The sequence below is a fragment of the Hemicordylus capensis genome, chromosome 9 (assembly GCF_027244095.1).
Source record: "Hemicordylus capensis ecotype Gifberg chromosome 9, rHemCap1.1.pri, whole genome shotgun sequence".
In the NCBI taxonomy this organism is placed as follows: Eukaryota; Metazoa; Chordata; class Lepidosauria; order Squamata; family Cordylidae; genus Hemicordylus; species Hemicordylus capensis.
Genome location: NC_069665.1, coordinates 17,930,133 through 17,952,706, shown reverse-complemented (window position 1 = coordinate 17,952,706; position 22,574 = coordinate 17,930,133). Strand labels below are relative to the sequence as shown.

Sequence of the window (22,574 nt, the reverse complement as noted above, 5' to 3'; positions counted from 1 at the left end):
AACTACTAAACTATGTATCTGAAGTAAAAAGTCATTGATTTGCAAAAGATTACTGTAAAGAGCAGTACAAAATATTGATAAAGCTTCACATAAATGGTGGTCGTATGTTATGATGCCTGACCTTGAAGATGAAATATTTTTCTCAATCATTCCTTCTGTTGCGGAAAACTTTTAAAAATATAAATAAATATTAAGGTATAAGTAAATAATTTGCTTGAGTTTTAATGTCTCTATCAACAATGGAGGGGGCCAAGGGGGGCACCATTGTTGGCCTGTGCTTAGGGCATCAGTTACCCTTAATCCAGCCCTGCTTGGGGGACACCATACTTAAGCTCAGATTTTGAAGAGCAACAGTCTCCAATCGACCCCATCTGGAATCAGTCTGAGAGGTAGGAGCGGAACCACTGTAAAACAGTGCCCCCCCACCAACACCCTCAGGCGTTCCAGAAGGATACTATGGTCGATAGTATCAAAAGCTGCTGAGAGGTCCTAAAGAACCAACAGAGTCACACTTCCTCTGTCCATCTGGTCACAAGTATGCAACTTGAAAGTTTTGATTGGTCTTCATCTTCCCTCCCAGGTCCTTTTTCCTGTTGCATTGTGTTTATCAGATTATATGCCTACAGGCAAGCCCTGTGCAGTTTTTGCTTTTTAATGATCATGTATGATGCTTAGAAAATCTTGGGTGCTTTATAAATAACTCGCAAAAGCAGATTGTGAAGTGCTGCCATGTACAACCCCTGTTCTTAGAGAAGCTGTGGTTATGTCACTTCTGGGATTTGCTGAAGGAACACTATGGTGGGTTCCAGTTACACCGTGATGGATTCTAGTCTCTGCCTTGAAAAGTATTTTATCTAAATATTAAGGTACTTGCTTGGTTTGGTTTTGCATCCCTTGAAATGGATAAGCAAATTACCATTCTCTTTAGTAGGGGCAAGCAAGTTATAAATAACCATTATTAGGTTTCTGCAGATGACTCAGATTAAGACTTTCGTTCTCTTTGGTTTAATCAGATGGCCTGAAAGCATCAAGTCTCAGAGACAACTTTATGAAACCAAAGGCAGAAACAGGTTTCCAGGCTTGGTGGCGATTCAGCAAATCCGCGTTCCTTGCCGTGACATCAGCTTTCACCCACACCCGGGCTACACACCTGAAGCCTTGCTTGACGTAAATCATCTTGCTTCAAGTGTCATACAAGGAAACGTCACTTTTTCAGAAGGCTCCTGGAGTCCTACCAAGTCAAAATGTGCAGGAGTGTCAGAACTGGTAATTCAGACGCCTTGGCTTGCCGGAGGCATTCGGTGTAACTTTCAGCCGAGTCATGCTTCTGTGGAGCTCAAAGGTTATAACCTGGCCCACCCAGACAAAGGTTACTGCATGCCATTTGACACTCTTGTGCAGAGGAAGTGGACACACAAAGGGCGATTGAAAAGTGATATATCTAAGAAAAACCCCACCCTTGTCATTTTACTGCCTTCCGTCCAATCTTAAAGAGAGCTTTTAAAGTAACTTTTAATTTGAAACTTAATACTGATTGTGGTTTTTAACCTGACTTTTAACTTATTTACTTAATTTGCTAAATTTTATTACTTTTATCGTATATTGTATCTGTTTTATTGTTGAGAGCCACCCTGAACAGTAGTGTAAATATTTTAAATGAACAAATAAATCAGTCATCTAAAACTTATTTGACTAGCATGTCCTTAATCTAGTGACGGTTGTATCAAAACACATTTTAAAGGTCACTTAAAACCTGTGAGAAGGCCAAACTATTTATGAGGGCTGACAGACTTTTTTTTTTTTTTAAGTGTCCAGATTCCATGCCCTTGTGGATCAGGGCCATAGCAGGAATAGAGGGCTTTAACTCTACTCTCCATGGTCACAATCTAGATCAGGTTTCCCATATGCTGTTTAACAAAGGGGGAAAGTTTTCATTGGTACCAGGGGGAGCTTTATTTTCCTTAATGAGTAGCATGCATGGAAGAGGCAATCCAGATTGGGACCATGGTGAAGGGTAGGGTTAAAGCCCCATACAAATAAGTCTTTACTGATATGGTAACACCGACCAGCAGATAACTCGATACAGGTTGAAAAGGAAACATAGTACAGTAGCACAGTTAATTCTGTATCTGACATTGTCCACGTTGGATCCAGTATACAGAGTAAATTGGAGCCCCTTTCATTATGCGGGGGCTAATGTTTGTTGCTAGATTTTATTAGCATTCAAACAAAACTTGGCAACATTTAGGGATGTCTCATCTTTCTGGTCAGATAGTAAAAGATTGCCATGAAAGAGTTCTAAATGGCCTTGGAAATTGGTTAAAAGCGGGAAGATATAATGATGAAAATCCCTGTATAACTCACAATAAAACATGAGCTGTAATTTCAACCATGCCCAATGTGTAGGGGCAGAGAGGCTTAATATCGCACATAGTTTGACCCAATAAAGAGTCCATAATGATCATGTTACCTTTGTAATGATCCCAAGAAAAAGCGATTGGCAGACATCTAGACTAAGTTACTCCATAATACTACTCAGGAATTATTCTAAAGGACTACAGTATTTCATTTCAATACGGCAACTCACAAATAATTTAGTCTTGATGTCGGTCATTATTTCTTTGTTCCTTTTTTGGTGTACAGGATCCTTAGTCTAGGATTTTTGACACAGTGACAGAATATTCACACTCCCATGAAAATTGCTGCACAATTTCTACCACCTTTGGATGTGGCTGGAGCTCTTGTGTAGCAACAGTGATGTGAATACTCGTGAAGCAATAAAAGCGTGCTCCTGGGACATCTCCATCTGGCTATGGCTCGAACAGATTTTGCTCTCATGAACAGAGAATACTTGCTTATACAATGATGTGATTAAACTTCTTAGACCAACATACCACAGGGTATTATGTAGTGTTTTGTACTTTAAATGCAAAATAAAAAATTATTTATTTAACATATTTCTATACCACGCAAAACTTGTGTCTATTTCCATAGCTACCCTCTACAGACTACAATAGAAGTCTGAGTTGGTATCGCTACACATCTCTTATACAAATAAGAACCCAGATCCTAATTATTAAATTGCATTTGGGGGATTGGCAAGGCCTCTTGGCAATAGGATAATAAGTGATGGCTATGTTGGGATTTGATTGCCTATACATTATGTAAATATTCAGCAACCCTTCCCTCTGGCACATCTTTTCTAACCAAGATGCTTCCGTTTTGTGTGTATTAAATACATTCATTTGTTTCAAGACCTCTGCCCTGTTAATTATTTAAATGGCCTGTCTGCTCTAGTAGATTAAGTAAACCAGGCATATGAGTAATTAAGGGGAAGAGCTCATACCACTAATAAAATTAATGTCTTACTGGCTAATCTATCCAAGTCTTTGTCCTCAGAGTTTGTGAAGTGGCATTCTGCTCTTATTGCATATGAGAAGTTTAACTATTTTAAAACTCAAAGCCATTTTTGGAAAAGATCTGACCTGCTAAAACGAACTGGAGACTATATTACCCATCACAGTAGTCTTGAAAAAGCTTGATTGTCCTGTTCTTTCTCCAAGGAGCCCAGAGCGGTGTATGTGTTTATCTGCACATCAACCTGTGAAATAGATTATGCTGAGAGAGGTTACTGAGACAGAGTCACCCAGTGAGTTTCATGACTGAATAGAGATGTGAACTTGGGTCACTCCAGCCCTTGTCCACCGCTCTATTACATTTCAGAAGCAGGTTTTGACAACTTCTTGTGCAGGAAGAAGGTTGCTAGTGTGGTGTAGTGGTTACAGTGCTGGACAAGGACCGGGGAGACCTGAGTTCAAATCCCCTTTCAGCCATGAAACTAGCTGGGTGGCCGTGGGCCAGTCACTTCTCTCTCAGCCTAACCTACTTCACAGGGTTGTTGTGAGGAGAAACCTCACAAACATCTACATCCACACACAGAGCCAAAAGAGACTGAATGCCTTGCTACACTTGTTTTATTACACATTAGGGTTGATTCCAAAATGTCAGTTCAGATATTGCACAACAAAAAATCCCTCAAGGAGTATCTGCTGTTTACAATTTTTCCTTTCACAGAGAGGTAAATATAAAGTCAAGTGAGTTTAGATAAAACGTCAACAGTAAAGAAGATTTCTACTGTCTCATCCTGTTTTATTCAAATGGAAAACATATGGCTCCTCACCAGTAGATGGCTGCAAAACTCATTTAAATTAAACTTTAAGAAATGTATATTACATCTATCCTCCCAAACACAAAATCCTTAAAAGAAACAAGAGTTGATACCCAAAAGCAGATGTTCAAGATCTTCCAATAGTTTTCCAAAACGTATTTTCTAGAATTTCCTATCAAAGATGGTAATCCCAACTCTACTGCAGCTAGAAGCCTGTTTCTTCACCAGGAAAAATGCAGTGAGGATTTAATCCACTTTAAAAAACATAAGATCTACCCTGTAGACAACATTTCAGTCTAACACTACTGTGTTAGCAACCCGCAACTTTTAAAATGAACAGAAAGTACAGCAGCAATTACAAAAAGAAAACAAAACACAGAAATGCCATATTACCTGTTGGATGAGTTCCTAAATCATTGATGTATTCCTAAATTATTTCTCTCAGGAAGGAGCTTGTAATGTAACTGTAAGCTCTTTGGAACAAGACTTAATACTAGACATGGTGGCACTATGGAAAAAAATCTATGGGAAGCAGCCTTTTTAGATTGTAACTGAACTATATCTGTATTTAAAAATGAAACCCGGCAAGCATTAGAGCTTATCTGGTCCAAGAGAAGCTCCTTTATTCCCATCACCATCACATCCACTTTGCTGTTAGAGTTTCAATGTACTCCAACTTAGAATTCAAAGTTTTAAAATGCTCCCACCAATTGCCACCTTCACATTTTCACAATAATTATTGTTCCACTTCAGATGCAAGGAGCGATACTGTAGCAAACGAGGAGAAGCTTCATTCTGAAATATTAGGATTGCAATACCCTTTTTTCTAGGGTTTAAAGGGGTGTTATTTTAAATCAGTGTGCCTTCTACGTGTCACAGCATCAACACTGTGAGAGATGCTTTCCATGGCTGTAGCATTCATAGTCCACAACCACACAAATGGGTCTGAGAATATAGCCTTTCCCACAAAATTGGCACCCTTTAAATAGTGCTGTGGAAGGAAACCATTGAAAGAGAAGGCTCTTTTGCTCTAAGGCTTAAAAGGTGCTCTAGGTGATGTGATTATGTTCTTCAGTTGTAGATTTGTCTACCTCTGTATCAGTGGAACCTCTGTTGAGGTTGTCTAGGCCCAAGTGTTTTTAACTCTCACCAGGTTATTGAGTGATATTTCAATTAGAAAGATCTTAGCTACTGATCTCTTATAATCCTATTGACTTCAGTGGAATCACAGTAATGTAAGCAGTAAGTAAATAATCCCACAGTTCTGTTACCTCCATCTCAAAAAATATATATTGTTTTCCTAATCTTTCCTGCCCTTCAATCTACTTTCATTTACATTGCTGTCCATCATTGATAACTGCTGTAAATTAACAGCATTATAAACTGATATTTTTAAAAAAAAATCCTTCGTAGTGACAGTACTATAACACAGATCACACACCAGAAACAATGTGGTTTATAGTTTTACAAGTTAGGTAATAATTAGGACACACACGCATACAGAAATTTCAGAGGAATCCAGTAGCCATGTAAAGTAGTAGTGTTCTCTGCAGTGGACTCCCAAATCTCTCCCGGCAAGACCTCCTTTCTCCAACTGTACAGGATCCTTAAAAATTACATGGTGCCAGCTAGACTTGAGCCTGTGTTGCTTAAAACTGGAGTCACTCCAGATTGACACAGTTGCATTCCAGATGTATGGCACACAGTCAGAGAAGGCTTCTTTTCAAGCCTTAGTACAACGAGCTGTCTGTACCCAAGAGTGTAAAGGGAGACACAAGTTTCTTCTTATTAGGGGAGTTTCCAGAGACGATTGCAGGAAGACAGAGTGTGCTGGCTGCTTTCTGCCTATTCTTTGTTCCCCAACTCAAAAAGGACAGTTTAGGAGCCACTTTTTTGGACTCGTCTGTTTTATCTTCCTCCATGGCCAAACAGATCAAAGAGTACGTTTTCTGCATTCCCGCAGAGTAAGTTGCACTTTTGTTATGCTGCAGGGGGAAGAGAAGAGCATTTAAAAAAAAAAAAAAAAGAAGTCAGTCATCCATGATGGGTCACCAAGTTTGGAAGACAACAAAAGAGCACACAGTGTGTGAATCATTTTCCAGGACACTTCACCATTCATCTGCATTAATTATATTCCCCACTGAATGCAGGTCAATCTCAGCCAATGAATTATCAAGAATTTTGTTTATTAAGTCTGAAGAAGGCTCGTAGGGAAAACACATTGGTTGTAACAGGATCTACCAAGACACTTCTGAAAGGAGTTTTACAATCTGTGTTAAATCCCCAAACACATGGCTGCAATTACCACTAGCAGCATCTTTGTAAAATAATCTTTGCATAGTAATCTAGTTGGCATGGAGACCAGGAGAAAATGGAACACTTTCCCTGGTTCTTAGGATCTGAACACCTCCCATTCCAGCTGGTGGTACAATGTGGAATTGTCCAAATGCTTCTTTCCCTGCTGTCCAAAGATGAGTCTTCATTCTGATGCCCAATAGCTGCTCCCACTATGCCTAAGTAGCTTATGAAATTCTCTGCTACAAGATGTAGCAATAGCCACTGGCTTAAGCAGCTGCACTATCACCTTCCAAAAATCTGGAGCTCTCCATCTCTTGGGGTGGAGAACATGATCTTTGGTAGTGAACATCAATTGACCCCTTTGCTAAGCAGGGTCTGCCTTGGTTTGCATTTGGATGGGTCACTGCAAGTGAGCACTCTCTGCTGTAAGCTATCCCTCTTAGGGGATGGGTCTGTAGCTCAGTGTTTGAGCACCTTCAAGATGACTCAAAGACAAACCTGGCTGCTGCATTCTATCCTAACTGCAGTTTCCAGACTATGTACAAAGGCAGCCCCACATAGAGCGCATTGCAGTAGTCAAGTCTGGAAGTACCAGCATATATACTACTGCTTGGAGGTAGTTTATCTCAAGAAACAAACACAGCTGGTGCATCAGCCCAAGCTGATAGAAAGCACCTCTGGCCACTGCCTCAACCTGAGACATCAGGGAGAGAGGGATGATTTATTTTTTGTCTGTTAAATTTTACGGTTTTCATATTTTTGTTTATTGAATTGGGTTTTAATTGCTGTAAGCCACCTTGGGGTCATAGACAAAAGGCAGCATAAAAATGCAATCAAATAAATCAACCAAGTATTATTGGAACTAAATGCTGTTCAGAGCTGAAAGCAACAATTCTCTTTACTTACCATGGAAGCAGTTGACTCCTGACAGCTGATCACCTGGATTTCAATCTCCTGCTCTCTCAGGCTTTTGAACTTTTCTAAGACCGCGTTCGCTCCCAGCCATTTGCACTCCAGGTCTCCGACAGAAACAACACAATCGCCTTCTTTCAATCCTGCCAGCTGCAAGTTAACAGAATGCATTTCAGTGTCACCAGGGGTTTCTACAAACCTTTGCATCCCAGTTTCCTTCCCTATTCCCCCTGCTAACTGAACAAAGAGACGTCTTTTTAAAGTGGCGATTCGTTTTACTTAACAGGGGGAGAGCAACTGGCCCTATCCAGCCCCAGTATTGCATTCCCCCAGTGGCTGTTACTGGTGTCTGTCTTATGTTTCTTTTTCAGATTGTGAGCCCTTTGGGGACAAGGAGCCATCATATTTGTTTGATTGAATGTTTATGGTTTTTCCCGTGACACTCAATGGATGTGAAAGCTGGACTTTGAAAACGCAAGACAGAAAAAGTATTGACACTTTTGAATTTTGGTGTTGGAGAAGACTTTTGAGGATACCATGGACAGCCAGGAAAACAAACAAATGGATCACAGAACAAATCAATCCAGAATTTTCACTCAAAGCACAAATGACCAGGCTCAAACTATCATACTTCAGACACATTATGCAAAGACCCAGCTCCCTGGAGAAGTCCATGATGCTGGGGAAAGTTTAAGGAAAGAGAAGAGAGGAAGACCAGCAGCCAGGTGGATGGACTCGATTACAACAGCAATGAAGGCACCACGGAGAGACCTTGAAGGTCAAGTTGAAGACAGATCATCATCCTGGAGAGAATCTATCTATGTGGTTGCTAAGAGTCGACACTGACTTGATGGCACTTAATCAAACCGCTTTGGGAACTTCCATTGAAAAGCAGTATATAAATATTTGTCATATTCATATTCTTGCATGTCAAGCTATATGTGAATAGTTGCATTCACATTTACCACACTACTGTTCTTTTATTTCACGGGACAGCATTCAGGCTAAAGTCATGACAAAGTCCCACTGAAAACTAATGGACATCCATTAGTCATGATGAACTTGTCTCATTGATTTCCATGGTGCTTCGTCAAGACTAACTAGTCCGTGTATTGCTCATCATCTACAAAAATGTAAATAAGGCACACGGATACAGAATTGCCCGCTAAATGAGCAAAGCGGCACCTTTTACAGTGGTGTTTCTTTTATATCTTAAAGAGATCCAGTGTGGTGTAGTGATTAGAGCAGGGGTAGGCAACCTTTGGCACTTCTGCTGTTGCTGAACCACAACTCCCATCATCCTCATCAGCCACTATAAATTGTGGCTGGAAATGATGGGAGCTGCAGTTCAGCAACAGTTAGGGTGTCAATGGTTGTCTATCCCGGGGCTAGAGTGTTAGACTAGGGCCAGGGAGACCCAAGTTCAAATCCCCATTCAGCCATGACACTCACTGGGTGACTGAGCAAAACACTTCTCTCAGCCTAACCGACCTCACAGGGTTGTTGCGAGAACATACATTATTATGTATACTGCTCTAGGCTCCTTGGAGGAAGAGTGGAATATAATTGTTTAACAAATAATAATAATCTGCAACAACAACTTTTTTTTAAATTATTATTATTATTAGCAGCAGGGGAAGAGCAGCTGTCTTTATCTAACCCCAGAACTGCATCCCTCCCATGGTCCTTACATGGTGTCTAACCTTACATTTCCTTTTAGTTTGTGAGCTATCTGAGGGCAGGGAATCACTTATTCATTATTTATTTTCCCAAGTAAACTGCTTTGAGCATTTTCCTTGAAAAGCAGCATGCAAGTATTCATAGTGGTAGTGGTTCTACTGTATAATTCTAAATTTTACCGATTGTAAGAGCCAGCGGAATCCCAGCAAGCTTTACACATAAGCTCATTTTATGTATTCAGCTAATACAAAAATCACACTTTACTAGACCCAAGCAGGAGGGGAGGGGGCTTGAAACCGAACACACAAAACCTTGCCTAAGCCAATAGAGGAAATGGGATTCTCGTCCACTAATTACAGTATATTTTCATTTCAAATGCATTCTGTGTGATGCTGCTGCTGCCTCACTTTTGTTAATGTTCAACCCCAAATTCTTCACTGAAAGTAACATTTTACCCTCTGAACAGATTTGGAAGGTCATGGCAAGCAGCTAAGCTCTCCGGCAGAGCCACGGAAGAATGAGGGGAAGCAAACGACAGAAGAAGCCAACTTACTGCTGCAGAACAAACTGGGTCGAGACCGTGGACATGCACAGGTGGGCCTTCTTTCAGCGTAAATCCCAGACCCTCAGCTTCAGTGTGGAAACGAACTGTGCGAGGGGCAGTCCACCTCTGCTTTGCTGAAAACACGGTCAGTGGGCCCTGGAAGAGAGACAGAGTCGTAGGTTAAAGTACCCTCACGGCAATCTGCTCATTTATAAATCAAGTGGCCAAAGGTCTCTCTCTTATAGGGCTGGTTCAGACACCACACCGAACCTCAGAGGAACATAGGAAGCTGCCTTATACGGAGTCCGACCTTTGGTCCATCTAGCTCAGTATTGTCTACATTGATTGGCAGCGGCCTTTTGAGCCTTTAGCCACTGGGGCCGGGAATGATAGGAGTTGTAGTCCAAAAACATCTGAGCACCCATGTTTGAGAACCCTGGTATAGGCACTTTGATGTGAAGCCTAAATTCACCTTCAACATTGTCAGGACTGCTTTGATTCTCACTTTCAAGATCCATCCATCCATCCACCATCCATCCAGAAACCTCTAGGTTTCTAGAGGTTCAAGGTATGTTGTGCTGGGGATGGATAGGGCCAGTTTCTCTCCTCCAGAGAATCACCACTTCACCAAGTAAAGAGAATCACCACTTTAAAAAGATGCTAACTGCTCAGTTAGCAGGGGTAACCGAGAACTCGGAATGGCACACAAGCAAATATTACAACAGGCAATAGAGCTTCTTACATACCAGCCTTTCAAAGAAGTCTTTGACTTTCACCTTGGAGAACACAGGACCAATCATTTCTGTTTTATGGTCTGTCTTAGCTGTAACAAAACCAAACAAAAATTGAAATGCCACAAGCTTAAAACCTTACACTCAAGCTTACAGTACATGAACGAAGACCCAATCCGCAGGTTAAGTTGGCTATACTTTTTATTCCTTGTTAGTTCCAGAATTTGCCTTGCTCAAATATAATTCCATAAATTCACTGGTTGCCTATTCATTTCCACTGGCCACTATTGCTATTGATAGCAATAGCAATAGCACTTACATTTATATACCGCTCTATAGCCGGAGCTCTCTAAGCGGTTTACAATGATTTAGCATATTGTCCCCAACATTTCTGGGTACTCATTTTACCGACCTCGGAAGGATGGAAGGCTGAGTCAACCTTGAGCCCCTGGTCAGGATCGAACTTGTAACCTTCTGGTTACAGGGCGGCAGTTTTACCACTATGCCACCAGGGCTATAATAGTCCCAGCAATAGGGACTATTGCTATTGATAAAGCTCTCATTTATTCATGCAGGGGATTTGCTTCTGGGGCATGCCAATCTGTGAAGTACACTTAAGAACAGGATTTGTTTTCCAAGACTTGGATGCAATTTTTGTACATATCCAAACCCCAGAAGAGAAGCACCATACACCCCAGCCATCGAGATGCACCTCCCTGTATTAAGGATACATGTGTTTGGTTCCTTCAGCTCTGGATCTCTATCGTCTGTGTGTACACACAGGTGCTCAGGTGCTATTCATGTCCATGCTATTAAGAAACATCTACATCCACGTTTCTTTTTCTGTTGTGTGAAATGATGTTTCAACATTAATTGGTTGTCTTTTCTTTCATTCCTGTTGCAAGGGTTTGCCTGTAGAACTTCTGTAACTGAAAGGAAGTTCTGAGCAAGCATAAGAAAAGCAAGCAAGCAAGCAAGCAAACTTACGAAGGATGTCAGGAGCCTGCACCAAACTCAAGAAGTCATCTTCCTGTTCCTGCTGCGAATATTTGACAAGGGATCGCTTGTGTGCAACAGACAGAATCTCCTGGAGGTTCTCTATATTTCGAAGCTTTCTGCATAACCCACAGACCCAGAGGGCTTCTTCATGATAAACAACCGCTCTTTGCAAGTGGGCTTTTCCTGAAGAAGCCAAAAGGGGAGAGTCCATTAAAGGTGGGGGGAAGGAAAGATTGCTACCTTGAAGTTTCTTTTCCCCCTTACGTTACATCAATGAAAGATTAGCCCTGTCAAAAGTCTTCAAATATTTCCTTTTCCAGGGAGAAATGACCAATTGTACAGCTCTACAATCCTTGTATGAATCTTGCTTAGATTACTAAGAAGCTCCAAGGGACCTCATGCAAAGCCAATGGATTGTACCAGTTTGGGCAGAAGGACTGGTTCTTCCAATTTAAGAGTCCGGTTTATTAGCCATAACCCAGCAAGCCAATACACAAGCCCAGGTTTGGAAAGTAAACAGCTGCTGTGTTTATGGAGCTCTCTTTGCTACAGGCAGCATCAGGAGCTTTGCTGCATATGAGGCTCTAGAGCTCCCTCCATCACTGCCTGCACTCCTACAGAACCATTTACAAAAATGGGGACCAGTATGATTCACAAGTTTCCCCTGAAATATATTATTTGTATATTCACAGAAGTTCCATCAGAACCCCAAGGACATGACAACGGCAGCCATGTTGGTTGTCCCCACAGCTGCTCTGTTCACATATAAAAGTGAGGTGAGGGGGCCAATTTTAGATAACAATCCAGTGAAGAGGGGATTAAGTGAAAGGGGAGCAAAGGCAGTGCCATAAAGTAATTAAGCCAGGCCTTGACCAATTTTATTTGGATCTTAGAGCTAGCCCCAAAATTTAGGAGCCACACAATGGACACTTGACAAAATCTGAATATCCTAGACTCTAGGTTAAATTCCTAGGCACCATGACTCTCAGACACCTGGAATTTGTCAAGGCTGAATTAAGGTATAGCTCCATTTTAAACTAGTAATCTATAATGAAATAAAAGCAAGCAAGGTTCTCAGTCAGCTTTATTGCTCATGAAGAAGTATGTATTCAAACTGAGGTCTTCAGGTAAAGGGATCTTAACCCTGCCCTTTTCCCTCACTTTCCCTCTCCACAATCCAAAATTCAAACTGAAGTATACATGTTAATATAATTTATTCCTATCTCAGAACTGAGCTCCTTCAAGCAGAATTCTAGACTGAGTTATCTATGTTATAGATATTATGCTTCACAATATCCTCAAGAACTATATTCTAACACTTCTGCATGACTCTTCTAGCAGCTACACACGCAGAGATCATACCAAACCTTAGCATCACACCAAACCTTGGCTGACTAGTTTGGCGTGGAGTTTGATGGACCATAATTATGGCTGCTATTCTCCCTCCAGAGGCCCGTGCACTGTAGAAATTGAACTGATGAGGAAATTGAACAATAAAAGCAGAGAAGAATCTCTAAACCATGGTTTGCCTGTATGCTTGGAAACTCAAACCATGGCTTGGGTTCTCAGCCATGGTTGGTGCTGCAAACCATGGCTGGCATAATGCCTATGCCGAGGCAATAATTGGGAGTTTGTCCTTACCAAGTTGTCTGCGCTGACCTCTGTCCCTTAAAACAGCTAAGGGCTTCACCCCTTCTGGCATGTGGTCATACAGCTGAGAGAAGGCCTTTTCCTGTTGGTCTTCATCATCATTTTGACGTACTGGAAGGGTGTAATAAATGCAAATGAAAGAGAGATTAAGTATTTGTTTACTTTCAACTGTCTACATGATATGCCCCCAGGCCTGCTGAGAGAAGGTGTGGTTGTGACACTAACAACAGTCTCCATAACTTGTTTTCTTGATAAATTACTATTTGCATTATGTTGATTATAATAAGCTTGTTTAACAATCAGATGCCCAAATTTGATCCCATATTCATGGAGGCCACTTCATTCAGTGTTTGAAAACACACTTTTCTTCTTCAAATCTAGGGGGTCAGGAAAGTTATCTTTCTCATGTAGAGGAAGTATGGTGCAGTGGTTAGAGTGTTTAGGTTAACACTCTAGGTTGACTACAGCTTGGGAGACCCAAGTTCAAATCTATTTATTCAAATAAATAAAATCTCCACTCAGCTATTAAGTGGAGTGGCCTGTGCCAGTCACCTCCTTTTTATTATTAAAGCGAAAATAATTACTAATATCCTAAATAATTATATCAAAATGTTATTAATATATAAATATAGCAAGAGTTCCTGAAACAATGTTTGCATTCCTTGGTTTACTTCAGAATCAGGGACACACCACTCTAACTAAATAAAATCAATTCAAAAGTATTCTTACACTGGTGATCGCTCAGAATAGTTGCAACGAAGTAATGCGCCAAAGCTCTGAAATGGTCCGACTTGACTTGGGCCAGTTTTGACCACGAGTAAGGGATGTTCTCCTTGACCGGTGCCTGACTCATTGCCGTATTTACAAGCATATATGTTTCTCCAACCTAAACATGAAAAGCATGGCGTTCAAATATGTTCTATACAAGAGTACAGAGAGAACAAGGGGGCAGTCCTACGCTCTCTGCCTCTCCTCCTAATTATGGGTGTTAAGAGTCTATGCTCACACAGAGTCTAATCTCCCACACTTTCTTCTGGCTGCAGCTTCTGGCACCCACCAAGCTACTCCTGGGGGTAGGGGGACCTTCTGAATGGTGTGGGTGTGGTGCTTGGGAGGAGCTGCAGCTGAAAGCAAAGAAATTAGCAGAAACTGTGTATCATTCTTAAACTAGTAGAAATGCCTTGCATTCGGGCACAAGGGCCTTCCTTGATCTCACTGACTGAAAGCTTGTAGGCAACATGCAGGGAAACCTCAAGCCCCGGAAAGGTTCATCATAATAAAATGAAATCATAATAATCTCCAGATAAGGACCAGAGCAGTGTGCAGTCATATGGAAGGAAATTGGAGGCATACACTAAGAAAACTTGGATTTTTCCATTGAGCAGAAAATAAGCAAAGGTCCACAGTTTCCGATATATTTTAAAGAGTGTTTGAAATGTTTGGGTGGTGATGAGTAGTGGTGAGAGAGGGAACCCTGGAAGCTTGAGGAGATGGGACAGAAGCCAAGGAATGGGAATCTCAGAGTAGATGTGTAAATTACTATTCTGCCTGGTTTGATGCTGAAGGCTAGGCTCTGCATACAGCTACTTTGTGAGGCAGACTGCTGAACTGCATCCAGATCACAGAGCCCTCAGGCCCAGAGGTGGCCCCATCCAGCCTGTCGGGTGGTTGGATCTTCCTGGAACAGGAAGGGTATGCCTCATTATCAAGGCAGTCTTGGTTGTGGTGCATTTCAGCAGACTCCACTGTTACTCCCCACAGAGTCTGCAGTAATGAATATAACATTCTGAAGATTTTCTCCCACTCTGTATAAGCTTCTAAATGTCATGGGATGTGACTCTAGGTGACAAAATATGTGTACACACATCTAGGTGTATAAACAAGGAAAACACATAGGTGTGTCTTGTGCATACTATACACACATAGGATTGTGCAGTTCTGTATTTTTGAAAGCTTTGCTTCCCTGTGGCGACTGCCTATGATCCTCCCCTGGCAGTTCTGCAGGACCTGAATACAGGTGTGCAAACCGGTTCAAGTGCTGTGTTCAAATTTATCCGGCCTGGTTCAGCCAAGCTTGAACCAGACTGGCCCTCCAAAAAGGGGAGCCAATTCCCAAGCATGAGCCAAACCGGGCTTGGTTCAGATTGAACTGGTTCAGCCCAATGTCTGTAACGGATTTCCTTTGACAAGCACTGTGGGAAACCCTAATAGCTGGAAAAGGGGGGGAGGGATGGGCCTCCATTGCTTGTAAAGGGGAGTTCTTACCAGATTCCCCTTTACAGGCACTAGAACCGGGTTTGAACCGGATTGATACTGGTTCGGCGCACAAACCGAACCACTGTCTGGTTCAGCAGAACTGGTATGCAGACCGGCAGTGCAGTTCTAGTTTGGTTCAAACTCCAGAGTGTTTCCATGCACACCCCTAGACGTGATGGATTGCTTCAAACCTTTCCTGTTTGAAGGTCAAGGTCAAGGTTGTTCTTAAACACATCTTTCCAACATGAATGAATTGGGTTGTCCCCTCCTTACCATGATTTTTTAAGTTCAAAAATAATATTATATCTTTCCAAATCGTAAAAAAAGGTTGGGATGTAATTATCACTGTTCGAATATTTAAAGAATAAAGTCAGTTTTTCAGCTGTTGCAATATACCAGTGTTTGTTATAGCAATCATTCTAGAGGTAACGCTCCCTCCTTCCAATTTTGGCTATTATCAGTCTAGCTGTTATCAGCATAAAGGAGAGTGACTCCTTAGATTTTAATTTAGCTAATTCTCCTGAAAAAAATACCTAACAATGCCAAGGGGGGATCTTCTGGTCAGTGATTTTCACCATCCCTATAAAAAACAATTTCCAGAAATTCCTAACTCTTGGACAAATCCACGATTGGACAAAGATGGTAGTAAGTAGGGAAGGGGACTCTTGACCATGGATTCACTGGCCAACACAACAGGCAGAGAAAGACCCCTGCCAACACATGGCTTCATTAGAATGGCAATGTTCTAATCAACGCCTTCTTCCCCACACCCCCATGAAAATGTTTCTGGCAGTGCAACGAACTCCTTGCAACTCAGTCTACTAAATCTGCACATGATTGTCTGGGTTCTGATCCATTTGTAGCTTCTTTTCCCTGTGGAAACCAATGGCATGGACACCATGTGAGGTCAACACCACCACCACCACCACCATAAAACATGTACTACTATATGAACACTGAACATATTATGAGAACAACTATGTGTGTTTATTATTCAGGTGTTGAATGTAACGCGAAAACAGAGCCAATGAGCGATGATCATGTATCATCTTGTTGCCTACCTTAGCAACTTCCTGGGCCATCTTCACTAGTGTGAAAAACTCATTCCGGATTCCAGGAAGGCACATTTGTTCAAAGATGCATTCTTGAGCCTGAGCAAGCATCATCTTCACTAGCACACTCAGCATGGCAGGGCTCATGTCATAACTTGGGGTGTGAATAAAGGTCTCCTTCAGGTAATTTAGAACTCCTGAAGGATTAAAGTTAGGGTATTTGGGGGAGGGAGGAGACAGAAAGAAGATTGTAAGTGCACTCTTGCTCAGTCAAAATCCCAATTAATGGTTATATATAAATCTAGTTTAAAATTAAGGCTATGCTAAGGGCTACCTTATCTGGGCAGTGGGGGGGGGGGAGATCATGAAGAGCTTCCTGTCAAATTTAAGCTTTTGTAATGGCATGTGAATATACATCTCCTGAACATTAACGAATTGCCACATATGTATAGAAGTTGTGGAAATATAATATAATTCAACACATCTATAGTATCTTGTTTTCCAGTGCTACAAATTAGGAAACGGCCTTATACTGAGTCCATCCAGCCCAGTACTCTGCCTGGCAGCAGCTTTCTAATTTCTTAGGCAGAGAGGAATCAAGTCTGCTGCTTGCAATACTTTTAACTGAGATGCCAGGGCCTGAATTTAGGCCATTGCTGAAGTGTGAGCCCTACCTACCAGAAACCTTAAAAAAAAGAAGCAATATGAGCAAATAACCAAATGCTGGACAGGTTCAGATCTCATGGAGAACCATGGATAAATGTTGGTTCCATATGACATCTCCTAGCCTCAGATGTGCACTGCGACCTTCCTCATTCACATGTAAGTCAGAAGAGTTCTACTTCCAACTGAGGCTAGGAACAAGCCAAGATTGGTTGTGACATCTGAATGGACTGATCTCGATTTATTCTAACCAGTCAACTTGAAACAAAGAGCGATGTGAAACCCATTTCAAATTCAAAGAGAGATGAACACACACAGTTCATGGGAGGAGAGCTGGTCTTGTGGTAGCAAGCATGAATTGTCCCCTTTGCTAAGCAGGGTCTGCCCTAGTTTGCATTTGAATGGGAGACTACATATGTGAGCACTGCAAGATATTCCCCTTAGGGGATGGGGCTACTCTGGGAAGAGCATCTGTATGCTTCCGAGCAGAATGTTCCAAGTTCCATCCCTGGCATCTCCAAGATAGGGTTGAGAGAGACTGCAGCCTTGGAGAAGCCGCTACCAGTCTGCGTAGACAATACTGAGCTATATGGACCAATGGTATAGGCAGTATAGGCAGCTTCCTATGTTCCTAGTTGTGGGTGATGCTGGGATGAGGTTTTGCAATTGTAAGCTGGAATTCTGAGGACCACCAGATTCATCACTAGAAAGTCAGATCCTAGGACCATGAAACAGCCTACCTAGATTGGCATATGCCCCTAATGGTATTGTGGGGTAGGAACATAAATGGCTGAGAAAGGAGAAGGCGGCGGGGGGTGGGTGAGATTTGGGGAAATGAGGAAGAGAAAGCCTTGAGCAGCCAATCAACCTTTTTGAGGAAACCATCCAGAAGGGAGCTGAAGTTCAGGCAGCGCTGTGCCAGATCAGCAAGCAAGCGAGAACAGTATGGTTGGCAAAATGACTTTAGAAGACATTCAGTTCCAAAAGGCAACTATCTTTTTGGAAATTAAAACAAACATTTACTGTAGCATAAACATTAAGTAGCACTTGCCAGGGTTGAAAGCCAATCACAGAAATGCATCTTACCGAACAGGTTGGCCAAGTTTTACCAGCACGTTTTAACTGCCTGCTATTACTGAAAACGGATCCCTGCAATGTTCTGGGCTGTGAATCCCCCCCCCAATGAGTTACCAGGCAGGAGAAGCAGCTTGTGCTGCTGCTAATTATCTTCTTGCTAATTTTTCATATAGCCAGCTCTGGAAGCTCTTATCAGACTGTCCACTTCTACGGTCTTTTGCTTGAATTCAGGAAAAGCAGCTGTGATTCTGAGTGGCAGAAGGTGTATTCTCCATTTCTCAGAGGAAGTAGTAATGAACTCCAGATTTTAAAAAATGCCCACCAAACCACAATTTCTCAACAGATCCATAGACTTGCATTTGAACTAACTCCCTTCTAGTTCTTGAAGATGATGAGGAGGAGACTGAGCTTTCCATTCATTCATTCGATTTCTATACCGCCCTTCCAAAAATGGCTCAGGGCGGTTTTGAAAGCTGAATCAGCATTCGTACTGGGAAGCCCATCAAAATGATGGATATTCTTCAACCTCCATGTCAGCCAGGAAAAAGTAACCAAAGCAAATAATCCACTACGCAGGGATGGGGCCATTGATCAGTGGCAGAGCATCTGCTTCGCATGCAGAGAGTCACAGATTCAATCCTGAGCATCTCCAGCTAGGATTTGGAAAGACTCCTGCTTGAAACTTTCAAGAGCTGCTGACAGTGCTAGATGGACCATTGGTCTGACTTGGTATAAGGCAGCTTCCTACATCCCAGTGTAACTACTCCACCATGATCTACCAAGAAAACCAGCAACCGGCTTCCCGGTGTGCGGATCAGTTTGTTTTACCCTTACATCTCAAGTACTTAGCTCATGATTTTTGTCTCCCTTCATAATACACACAGGATTGTATTTATGGGTAAAGTCCATAGCAACAGTCTTCACTATGTCCACAAGGAACTACATGTACTGTGAGGATGATAAACTCATTGTACAGTGCTATGCAATCATGCAGGTACAATAAAGCATTTTTCTTTGGAAAAGGCAGATTGTTAAACAATGTATTTCATACAGTGGGCAGCTGTATAGGTACAAATGCCAGAATATCAGCCAGAGCTGTGTGTCCTTTAGAGTTTGTTTGGGGTTTTTTAAAGACAGGATTTTACACCAAAGTAATCCCAATCCTGTGCCAAGAAAAGCTAGATTTTATAACCTGTACGAGGTAAACAAAGATGTGCAGATCACGGGAACATTGGAAGCTGCCTTTTACAGAGTCAGATCAGTGGTCTTCTTCACTGTCCTTTATATATTTATTATTTATTTACACAGTCAGACAGGTGTTATTGACTGGTTTGTTTTATCCCGACATCAGAGTCTACACTTTGCAAGGTGCTGAATTTAATAATTAAATGATGCAATTATTAAATACCCATTTCTGCAGGCATATGGAATTTTCCAATACATGTATGTGAAACAGAACTCCCAGTATGGCCTCTAGCTAGAATCTGGTTTCTCCAGAGAATCTGGAGATTTCAATAGAGAAAAGAACAAGCTTCCAAACCCAAAATGGCAGTATATGATTACATTTGGGCTAGAAAGGATTAAGATGGTTGGCCTTTTGAAATATAGGCTGCAGTTCTGTATCAACTGGCGCCATGCCACCGGGGTGACATTACAACATATACTTTTAAAAGGGACCGTGATTGCAAGGACACCGAAAACAGGTAGTAATGGACCAGAGTCACCCATGCCTTCAGACAACAGCTCATTATTAATCATTAACTGCAATATTCACTTTGTCTTTTCTAAGTGAACTCGGTGGCAGACCCAAATTTGGAAAAACAAACAAACAAGTTCAACTAAATCAGAAATGGAAGGTTTAACAGCCTGACCCAGTTCTTGTTAACAACCCTTTGGGCTTCAGTCTTGCCCCTTTTGTGTGCCTAGACCCTGTGAAGTTAAAATAAGGAGCTCATGTGAAACGCATCTCTCTGTGGAACAGAGGCAAGCAAGAGCAAACAGCTGCCCTCCAGGGATTATCAGGCAACAACGCGGCTCTTTCCCCACCTGCAGCTCTCTGAAAAGCATCGACCGCCTTTTGAAGCCCAGCCTGCGTCTGCCGGTTGCACCTCGTGCCAATCTGTGTGTAGAGTGCTCCAATATTGAACAGAATACTGGCTTTTTCAAGCAAGAAGTTCTTCTGGCAGACAGGAACACCTGTAAAGGAGTCATACCTTTATTAAAAACAAAAACAGAAATGTTAGTGAACAACAGAGGCAATAGAGGAAAACATGGTACTTTTCACTATACTGATTGGCGAAAAGCGGCTGTATCATCATCTCCAATTACAGTTAAGAGACTTTGATCACAAGCTTTCTCCCATGGACTCTCCCCAATACTCTTATGCAAGAATCCCCATTTCCCAGCCACTCCATTCCTGCAAACCACATTCGCTCAAAATAACAGCACCACCAGAATTTACAATCCTGGTCAGAATCTGGTTTCAAATCCTTGTTAATGAGCCCTAGCTTCAACCATGATTAATGCTGGGACTGATGGAACACTTAATCCTGGCCGGGGGCTGGGGTGGGTGGGGGCGGAATCTGCACCCAACTGAGCTGAGCCAGGTCATCAGTCCCATCTCAGGGGACAAATGCTCATAGTCATTTTTGGCAATGTCTACCCCACTAGAGATGTAAAATAGGCAATAGCACTGTTGCACTCACAGTTTTCTCTGTGTTATCAACCCTTCTTTATCCTTGCTTCCAAACGATTATGGTCAAATTGCAGTCATTGCAGGGTAACAATGAACAAATTGTTGTCCTCGCTCCATGGAGTAATCTTTGGAGGACATTCCTGCCTGTTTTCGTTTCCATTCGGGACAGAGCCCGAATTGGGTGAACGTGTTCAAAGAACCCGGGCCGCTCCCACCAGGGGCCACACCTCGCAGCCCCAGACACACACCCCACATCTGACATCAGAGCGTTATTTCGCTCCCAAACTGAGCACTGTTTGGGACCGAGATCCACTGGCAGCATGGCCGGAATGGCTCTCCCTGCCTTTTAAAGGCAGCACGGGCCGATCTCCCTTCCAAACGGAGCCACGCAGACCCATTTGTGAGAGAGACCACGCCCCCGCACCTGATGTCAGATGTGAGGGTGTGGCTAGCCAGCCGCCTGCACCTGACATCAGATGCGGGGGGCGGGGCCAGGGGACAGCAGCAGCAGCCAAACACAGGTCACCACCAGCCTCCCTCCACGCCTGTTTCCATTACTCTGACAACATCGATAAAATGTTATGGTAGTCTGTGTGTTCTTAGAACTGGTTAAAGCTTTTTAAAAACACCATTGCAAATTTGGCTGCTGTAGGCCCAATGGTCAGGACAATAAGAGTGTGAGAACACCAGTTGTAGGGCAGCAACAGCAGGTGGGAGGGCATGCCTTCACCTCTTACCTGTGAGCTTCCCCAAGGCATCTGGTGGGCCACTGTGGGAAACAGAATACTGGGCTACATGGGCCTTGGGCCTGATCCAACAGGGCTGTTGAGAACTGCAAGTATTGCAAAGCTATCACCTATCTTCCATTTGTCTCTAGGGGTGTAGACCTTGTTAAAAGTCACAACAAGCTTTTGTCCCCGCAAATGGTTCATGTACTACGAGAGGAAGCTGTATACAATCTTAAGACCTTCTCCCAACCTCTCAATCCCGATTAAGAATCAACTAACATTAGGGTTGCACCAACTCAATCACAGATACCTCATTACTCCAACCAACAATCCATATCTAGTAGGGTTGTACATGTTGGTAAAGGGGGATTTCCGACATCAGAAATCCCCTTTTACCAATATGCACAACCCTAATATCTACTACTACACATAAGACACATCAACAATTGAGCTTCACAAGTCGGTGAGCCGGTTTCTTCCTGCTCTTTCAAAAGTAGCACACCCTCTTCTTGCAACGCTTGACTGGACCCCCTAAAAGCATTTTTGGCCAGGTTTTGCATTTTCCTCCAGAAATCCCCAAGCTGAAATCGGCAGACTCGGATTTCAAACCCCTTAAAAGAAGGTAAAGCTATGTTTCAAATTCATTAGACCTAAACATTGAATTAACAGTATCAAAAGCTTACCAAGTAAATAAAATTCCCAGATGTCTGCTGGGTGAAAAAAATCGGCTCTCTACAAAGCCGAGCTGAACAAAATAGCTCATCAGCATCTCAACTCCAGCTTCATCTCTGCTGGGAGTACGGCAGGCCTTTGAAATACACAACACACATTAATCACAACATAACATGTCCACACAATGGCTTCTAGACAAGCACATGGGTATAAACAAAAGGTCCTGCGATACTTTAAAGACCGACAGATACTACAGCACAGGCTTTCACAGGCCAGAGCCCACTTTATCAGAAGCAGACTCTGAAGTAGGTACTTGTACCCATACAAATGGGGAGGGAGAAAAGGAGGGAGGGAGAGAGAAAGGAGTGAGGCCAAAGCAAAGGTAATGAAATATCAGCAGTAACATCACACCTACAACGCATAGGAGTGCCCAGTACAAAGAATCCATG

The 22,574-nt window shown here is 42.4% G+C and overlaps 1 protein-coding gene across 1 annotated transcript in view; it reads right to left on the bottom strand.

The window, feature by feature from the left end:
- Positions 1-3,956: 3,956 nt before the first annotated feature.
- The window catches only part of RHPN2 (rhophilin Rho GTPase binding protein 2), a 57,746-nt gene continuing 39,128 nt past the window's right edge, over positions 3,957-22,574 (bottom strand). The window contains exons 6-15 of the mRNA XM_053271514.1: positions 22,137-22,261; positions 20,077-20,243; positions 16,300-16,487; positions 13,712-13,868; positions 12,974-13,093; positions 11,321-11,515; positions 10,349-10,425; positions 9,612-9,758; positions 7,373-7,528; positions 3,957-6,153 (exon numbers count right to left, since the gene is read on the bottom strand). Of these exons, the coding sequence (XP_053127489.1) occupies positions 5,899-6,153; positions 7,373-7,528; positions 9,612-9,758; positions 10,349-10,425; positions 11,321-11,515; positions 12,974-13,093; positions 13,712-13,868; positions 16,300-16,487; positions 20,077-20,243; positions 22,137-22,261 (1,587 nt within the window). The 3' untranslated portion in view covers positions 3,957-5,898. The remainder of the gene's footprint in view (positions 6,154-7,372; positions 7,529-9,611; positions 9,759-10,348; positions 10,426-11,320; positions 11,516-12,973; positions 13,094-13,711; positions 13,869-16,299; positions 16,488-20,076; positions 20,244-22,136; positions 22,262-22,574) is intronic.